The sequence below is a fragment of the Erinaceus europaeus genome, chromosome 4 (genome assembly GCF_950295315.1).
Source record: "Erinaceus europaeus chromosome 4, mEriEur2.1, whole genome shotgun sequence".
Lineage (NCBI taxonomy): Eukaryota > Metazoa > Chordata > Mammalia > Eulipotyphla > Erinaceidae > Erinaceus > Erinaceus europaeus.
In genome coordinates, this window is record NC_080165.1 from 27,935,663 (window position 1) to 27,944,485 (window position 8,823).

Consider the following 8,823-nt stretch of genomic DNA (forward strand, 5'->3'; position numbering starts at 1 on the left):
CTTGATGTTGTGGTCTATTTACATGGTCATTCTGTTACATTGGTTTGGTCTCACTCCCCCTGCCTCCGGGAGATTTTGGTTTAGTCTTTGCCTTTTCAGGCTTCTTGCTTCTCCCCGCCCCCTATCCTACATACTTCCTGAGTTCCTGACGCTGCTGCCAGAGGAGAAAGATGCAGGACAGAATTGTGTGGTGATTAGATTAGATTAGTTTTTTGAACCGTTTGCTCGTGAATAAAGAAATACTGTTTCTCCGCTCAGCCATGTATCCCTGATCATCTGTATCCCGCCACAAAGCTAGCCTGGCCTACTGGCGCCTTGAACTCTGATGACAATGAACCCTGCCCCCAAATGCACCCCCAGAGTCTTGTACTTTGGCGCAATACACCAACTCCCGTCCAAATTCTGCTTAGTGTTTTCTCTAATAATGATCAACAAGTTTGTTAGATAAGAGGAGTACCACTTCACACAATTCCCACCATCAGAGTTGCATCCTATCCCCTCCATTGGAAGCTCCCTATTCTTTATCCCTCTGGCGATAAAGATAAGATCTTTATGGGGTGCAGATGGTGGAAGGTCTGGCTTCTGTAATTGCTTCTCTGCTGGACATGGGCAATGGCAAGTCGATTCATACTCTCGGCCTGCTTGTATCTTTCCCTAGTTGGGCAGAGATCTGGAGAGGTGGGATTCCAGGACATGTTGGTGAGATCATCAGCTCAAGGAGGTCAGGTTGGCCGCCATAATAAAGTTTTGATTGCTTCACCCACTACCAGCCACCCCACAGTGAAGTCCTTTATGGGCCACGCAACCAAGTCTTTTATAATACTTACAACAGTCACATGCGTGACCCAGGTTGAAGTCTAGCTCCCAAAACACTGGAGGAAACTTCAATGTTGTGACCTTTTTTCCCTTGCTCCATCTGTCTTTCTATATCTGAAAAATTGGCTCAGAGCAGTGAAGATCTCATGACAATAACAACAGCAGCAGCAACAGCAATAACAAAAACAATAAAGAAAGAGGAGGAGAAAGAAAAGAAGTGGGGGGAAGCCACCTGCTATGTAAAAAACTATGGAGCTGAGATCAACATAACTTGGTGTGAAGAGGTCAAAGGTGTCGATGTGGAGGGGAGGGAAAGAAAGAATAACAGAGTGAGAACAAGGGAGTCAGGCTGTAGCGCAGCGGGTTAAGCGCAGGTTGTGCAAAGTGCAAGGATTGTTGTAAGGATCCTGGTTTGAGCCCTGGCTCCCCACCTGCAGGGGAGTCCCTTCACAGGCGGTGAAGCTAGTCTGCAGGTGTCTATCCTTCTCTCCCCCTTTCTGTCTTCCCCTCCTCTTGCCATTTCTCTCTGTCCTTTCCAATAATGACAACAACAATAATAATAACTGCAACAATAAAACAACAAGGGCAACAAAAGGGAATAAATAAATAAGTAAAATTTTTTAAAAAGAGTGAGAACAAGTGCCTGCTCTTAATTAGGAAAAAAGACATATGGGGCAGGGTGGTGGCACACCTGGTTGAGTGCACGTGTTATAAAACACAAGGAAAAAATACATTAAAAAGATTATCATCATTAGAAAAATTCAAAAATTCAAAATTCAAAAAAATTCAAAATAAACCACATGGAGAAACCTGTATACACATTTGAGAATAACCAACTGTTCTGCGGTTTTGGGTAATGGTAGTACAGTTACTCCAAAAGGGTGGGCATATGACCCAGAAATTCAGCTCTTAGCTATATATCCAAAGAACTGAAAACATTTGTCCAGACAGACAAAAAAAAGTGTACATGAATGTTCATAGTAGTATAACTTCTAAGAGGATATATATTAGAGGTGGGGTTTCAGGGCACATTTGTGAGGTCATCTGCCCAGGGAAGTCAGGTTAGTGTCATGGTAGCATCTGCAGCTTGGTGGCTAAAAAGCATTATGATATAAAGCAGGACAAATTGTTTAATAATCAGGAACTTAAAGGTAAGAATATAGCAGATGAGATTTGTGGGCTCTATTTGGAAAAAGATAGGAAATCTATTTTAAGTATATTCCAAGGAGTCCATGACTTTGCTAATTTTACCTGAGTCAGACATCCTGGAACCCTGCTTCTCCAGAGCCCTGCTCCACTAGGGAAAGATACAAATAGGCTGGGAGTATGGATTGACCTGTCGATACCCATGACCAGTGGAGAAGCAATTACAGAAGCCAGACCTTTCACCTTCTGCACCCAGAGAGATAAAGAACAGGAAAGGTTCCAATGGAGGGGATGGGATACAGACTCTGGTGGTGGGAATTGTGTGGAATTGTACCCCTCTTATCCTATGGTCTTGTCGATCATTATTAAATCAATAAAAAGTACATTGTTTATTCATAAATGAAATCTTAGTCAAAAACAGGAAGAAATGTGCTACATCATGAAAAAGTTACCTTCTTCCTATCACTTCTCTCCTGCTGGGAGTATGTATCACAGTTGTTTTGGGGTGCAGAAGGTAGGAAAAAATTATTTTAATTAAAACTTCCCTGAGGCCATGGAGCAGCCCAGGCTCATCTACAAATGGCAACTTTGGGTCAGTCCTGTCTTTAGAACGCTGCTTAAGAGGCATAAAACAGCCCCAGGGCAGCAGAAGCAATTTCTCAAACAAACGACTCAGGCAACAGTCCTGCACCTTAGGTTCTGAGTTTACCTCAAACAGATCCTCTAAAAATGACTTTTTCCCTATTCATGTGGAGATTCAAACTTTTTAAGTCAGGAGTTTCTTGCTCCAGGAAACTCAGTATGTCACCTCTAGCACTATGCACAGTTGGAAACAACTGAGCAACAATGTATATCTTGAGGTACTCTGTGAGCACTTTTGGGGCCTGGGAAAGTAAGTCGGCCAACACCAGCTGTGCCTAATCAGGGAAGTGGAGGTAGCTATAGTGAAGGGGTTTGTGGGAGGGCGGGGTCACACTCAGAAACCAGGGTGTTTTGCTAGGGGCAGTTTAAGCAAAAGGGACCTTAACTTGTCTGTCATACTGGCTGAAGGGCACTGGAAGGCTTACTAGAACCTCCATCTAATAGAGATAAATGTGTAAACTTCCAAAGTAGTCTTTAGACGTTAGTAAGCATACATGTAACTTCATTTAAAAATAAATAAAGCAACAATTGAGGAGCTCGGTGGTGAACAGCAGGTCTCAGTATGAGCAGCCGGCCACCACAAGAGAGCACGTCACAGGGGGAGATTCACTAGAGACAGATCCATGGTGAGTGTGGGAAATAGTGCAAAACACACTCTGTCTATGCCTTAGAACAAGGACTGAGACACCGAGAATCACGAGCAAGGCAAAGGTTTTACTTATATATATGGTGCAAGGATATAAACCAGCAAGCACACCAAAGGCAATCTTCAGAGCCTTTTTATACACTACTGGTAATGAGAACAACCTGTCCTTTTCCCCTTTGGTGAGAGGGAATTGGCTCATAATCTAACCACGTTCAGGAAAAGAGGATGGGGTGGATATTAGGAAGGGACTATAGTGGTCTGAGTTTACAATGTGGCTATAATGGGAATGGGAGATTTAGGAAGGATCTGGAAAGTCTAACTAATTTTGAAGAAAAACAAGGCATGGTTGTAGTCACATAGACACATAAAAGTCAGGGGTCTGTAGTCAGACTTCACTGATAGACATCAATGAAAAGGCTACAACCAACTAGGCTATTTCTCACAGTGAGGAGTCTCCCCTTCAATTTCTCTCTCTCTCTCTCTCTCTCCCTCCTCCCATACTCCTCTATACCTCTCTGACTCTCACCCTCTGAATTAAGGAGGGTGAAAAAGGAGTGAATCAGGATCTGTTGGACCCTGAAGATACCTAAACCCTGGTAAAATAAAGAGCAATTGCAAGGATAAATTAAATAAATTTTTAAAGACAATTCATTCAACACAACATGGGGAAAAAAGTTTTCTGAATAATCTGTGTAACTGACAGATTTATATCCATTGTGTATAGACTGAGCTATCTGTCCATAGTCCGCAACTTGGTCACAACTATGAAGTGTTTTTTCCGCCACCTTGTGGACACGTCACAGAATGCAACTAAATAGAGAGATTTGTAAATTCTCCAATGACTAATGTCCTCGATATTCATTTCACACATTATAGGAAAAAGAACTCTTTTCTGATTTTTTTGGACTAGTGCCTTCGACTCTACCATCTACAAGTTTTGAGCTTGCCCTATTTCAGAAAATGATTAGATACTAAATGATTAGTCCAGACTGCAGTGTTTTCTGCCACATGATGGAAACACCACAGAATGCATCTGAGAGAGAAACTCATACACTTCCAACATTGTCTTTACTGTCCAGGATAGCAACAACACAAGGAATGATCTCTCTCTCTCTCTCTCTCTCCCTCTCTCCCTCTCTCCCTCTCTCCCTCTCTCCCTCTCTCTCACTTTTTCTTTCTCCCAGAATTATTGCTGAGGCTCAGTGCTTGCATGACAAATCCACTGTTCCTGAGGGCCATTTTATCGTTTTTTTCTTTCTATTTTTCACTTGATAGTACAGAGATAAATTCAGAAGGGTGGGGAGATAAGACAGGGAGAGAGAAAGATAGACACTTACAGACCTGTTTCACTGTTGATGAAGTGTCCCCCCTGCAGTTGGAGAGTGGGAACTCAAACCCAGGTCCTTAAGGATGATGACATGTGCACTCCAATCAGTGCACCACTGCCCAGCCCCTCCTTTCCCTCTCTCACTCATTCTCCTTCTACAAACCTCTCCCTGTGATTGCCTCTCTCTCTCCATCTATGACACATGCTTTCTATCTAAGTTAAAAGGGAAAAAGAGTAAACCAGAATCATGGAGCCCTTCAGATGCCCAACCCAGTGATACACTAATAATAAAATAAGTTATAAATAAATTGTTAAGTAAATATCAACAATTTTAAGGCAATTAACTGAATGGATAATAGCAAAATAACTTTTCTGGATAAGATGTGGAACGCACACATTAAAATCCACTTTGTCCAAAACCTGAAATTCAATCATCTCTGTCTTTATATATTTGTTAATTTTATTTTTAAAATAATTTGTGTTTATTTATTGAATTTAGGCAGAGAGAAATTGCAAATATCACACCTATAATTCAGTGGTGCTTGAGTCCTTCTCCTCTGCTCCTTTTCCTGTTGTTTAGGCAATCACCAACATTCAGATAGGGATATTTCTTCTTTTATCAGACATTATCAGATATTTATTTTCCCTTTTGTTGCCCTTGTTGTTGTAGTTATTGTTGTCATTGTTGGATAGGACAGAGAGAAATGGAGAGAGGAGGGGAAGACAGAGAGGGAGAGAGAAAGACAGACACCTGCAGACCTGCTTCACTGCCTGTGAAGTGACTCCCCTGCAGGTGGGGAGCCGGGGCCTCGAACTCGGATCCTTATGCCGGTCCTTGCGCTTTGCACCACCTGCTTTTAACCCGCTGTGCTACTGCCCGAGTCCCTCTTTCTTACTTTTCTTTCTTCCTTTCTTTTCTTCTTTCTTTTCTCCTTTCTTTCTTCTCCCTCCTTCCTTCTTTTCTTCCTTCCCTTCTTTCTTTTCCCTGGGGCACTTTTCAGCTCTCTGTTCCTAAATAACCTGCATTTCTCTAAAAGTCAGTTACAGGTTGGTCTTGCTCATGTATGCAATATCAAAAATCGAAGCACATGGGCTCATAAAAAGGCAACTTTGTGAAAATGATGGTGCTTGTTTTGAAGGTGGGGTAGCAGTAAGGATAGGAGGGTAGGGTATAGAACTGGGTGGTGAGTGCATAAGCAGGTCTTCAGGTATCTATCTTTCTCCCTCTCTACCCTTCCTTCTGAATTTCTGTTCTGCCAAATAAAAGTAAAATAGAAAGAAAAAGATCTAGGCTTCTGGCAGTAGTCATTGTAGTCTTTACAGATGTCAAATCATAAGGTCATATGTCTGAAAACAGTGTAATGTTTTAGATCAATGTTCCATAAAAATTCAGAAAGTATGAGCTGAGGAAAAATCTTTGTCTATGCCATTACTTTTTTTAAAAAAGATTACTAACAACAATAGGTGATGACTAATATATTATTTTTTTTAGAGAAATATATTTTCTTTTACCAGGACACTACTCAGCTCTGATTTATAGTGGTGCAGGGGGTTGAACCTGGGACTTTGGAGTCTCAGGCATGAGAGTCATTTTGCATAACCATTATACTATCTACCCCTACATGAGAAATATACTTTTCTACAGTGAAAAACAATGAAGTTTTTATTAATAAAAGATATATTCTAGCTTTAACACTCTTTCTGAAGGAGAAAAAGAAGAAGAAGAAGAAGAAGGAGAAGGAGAAGAAGAAGAAGAAGGAGAAGAAGGGGTGTATTCTAGGTGTTGGTAGAATTCAATGAAATCACAACAGACTGGAAAACAGGAGAACCAGTTTAAACATTATTACCATGTTCAAAAGTAAGGAGACACAGAAGATTCTCAGCACAATGGTGTACTTATTTCTTTTTATAGGAAAATATTGTTGGTGTAACCCTCTTGAAGGCTTCCTTCATATCTTTATTTCTAAGACTGTAGATGAGGGGGTTCATCATAGGTGTGAAGATTCCATAGAAGAGAGAAACCATCTTTCCCCAGTCCTTAGAGGTGGATGAAGGTGGCTGTAGATACATATAGATGGCTGTTCCAAAAAAGAGAGACACCACAACCATGTGGGACCCACATGTCCCAAAAGCCTTACGTCGTCCTTCTGCTGACTTGATTCTCAGTACAGCTCGAACTATGAAGCCGTAGGAAATGATGATCAGTGTCACTGGAATTAGCAGAATTAATACACTAAAGAAAAAGAGCTCAGACTCGATCGGCTTTGTGTCAGCACATGACAACTTGAGAAGGGCAGGAACCTCACAAAAAAAGTGGTCCACTTCTTTATGACCACAGCGTGGCATGTTCAGGGTTAAGGAAGATTGCAGCACTGAGTTGCTGAAGCCAGTAAACCATGAAAAGGCTATCATCTTTAAGCAGAACCAAGGATTCATGATGACTACATAATGGAGAGGTCTGCAAATTGCCACATATCTGTCAAGGGACATAACAGCAAGAAGGAGACACTCTGTAGCACCCAGGGCCAGGAAGATGATGAGTTGGGCTACACAGCCACCATAACTAATGGTCTTTTTGTTGTGAGAAATATTTATCAACATATGAGGGACTGTGCTTGTGGTATAACAGAGATCCAAGATAGACAGATTAATGAGAAAGAAATACATGGGTGTGTGAAGTTTGGGATCCAGAATACATACCATCATAATGGACACATTGCCCAAAATGGTGATTGTGTATGATATTAGTAGGAGCACAAAAAGGGGCATTTGTAACCAGGGCCTGTCTGAAAATCCAAGTAGTATAAACTCTTTTGTGGAACTCTCATTTGCCCAATTCATGGTGACTCATCTATTTCTCATTCCTAAAATATATAAAATAAGAAAAAATTCAATAATTACTGGAGGAGAACATAATTTTGATTGATTATAACGAGAAATAAATTCAACATCAAATACTATCTTTAATCAATGAAACCCTTGTGAAATAAAATGTGATTTTTTTTTTTCAGTCGTGAGGGTTATTGCTGGGTTTCAGTCCTTATGCAGTGACTCCACCATTCCTGACTACCATTTTTTTCCTTTTTCTTTTCTTTTTTATTTATTATTTATTTTTGTTATCTTTATTTATTTATTGGATAGAGACAGCCAGAAACCAATAGGGAAGAGGTTGATAGAGATGAGAAACACCTACCATACTGCTTCACCACACTCAAAGCTTTCCTCTTGCAAGTGAGAACTGGGGGCTCAAACCTGGGTCCTTAAGCATTACAACATGTACACTCAACCAGGTGAGCCACCACCCAGCCACTTTATTTTCTTTTTCTGATATAAAGAGAAGTAGAGGGGGCCAGGTGGTGGCTCACCTGGTTGAGCGCACATGTTACAAAGAAAAGTAGAGAGGGAGAGACAGAAAGGGAGCCATCAGTAGTGCTGCTCCTTTCTGTAGATATGGATCTGGGACATGAGCCCTGGTCCTTGTGTATAGTAAGATGTGTGCTCTACCAGGTATGCCAGTTCCACACCTCCACAATACAGATTAGAAAGTAGGTCTGCAGTATGTAATGGTGTAAAGGAACACAAGCTGGTGGTGGGACTAATGCTCAGACACCTATCATGGAAGGATGAGAGATTGTATCCATGTGATAACTGTATTATAAATCTTCATTCAATAAAAAAGAATGTAGGTCTACCTTCAGTAGTTATGCTTAACTTTATGAAATTAATCACATTTAGATGACAAAGTATATAAATTTATACGTTTAAAATATAGTTAGTTGTGGGTAGTGGTAGATAGCATAATGGTTATGCAAAAAGGTCTCTCATGACTCAATCTCCAAGGTCCCAGGTTCAATCCTCCACACCACCACAACCAGTGCTCTGGTGAAAAAAGAAAAAAAGAAAGAAAAAGAAAAAATATATACAGAGAGAGAGAGAGCAAGAGAGAGAGAGGGAAAGAAAATTTGTAAGTGCTCAGTTACATTTCAATTTCTTTTCTTACCTTCTAGCCTACCTTAATAAGCATTTCTACAAAAAGCAATGCTTTTATTACAATTATTTTAACGTAGTTTTCTTTTCCCTCTTTCTTTCTTTCTTTCTTTCTTTCTTTCTTTCTTTCTTTCTTTCTTTCTTCTTTCTTTTTTCCAGAGCACTGTTAAGATCTGGCTTATGTTGGTATGGGGGATTTCGCCTGAGATCTAGGAGCTTCAGGCATGAAAGTCTCTTTGCATTATGCTAATGCAATTAT

General features: G+C 40.6%; 1 protein-coding gene across 1 annotated transcript; it reads right to left on the minus strand.

Moving 5' to 3' along the window:
- Positions 1-6,379: 6,379 nt before the first annotated feature.
- On the minus strand, positions 6,380-7,472 carry LOC103112729 (putative olfactory receptor 2B3). Its single transcript, XM_007522210.2, has one exon. It carries the CDS (start codon positions 7,416-7,418, stop codon positions 6,474-6,476), a length of 945 nt encoding a protein of 314 aa, XP_007522272.1. The 5' UTR covers positions 7,419-7,472; the 3' UTR covers positions 6,380-6,473.
- Positions 7,473-8,823: the final 1,351 nt, after the last annotated feature.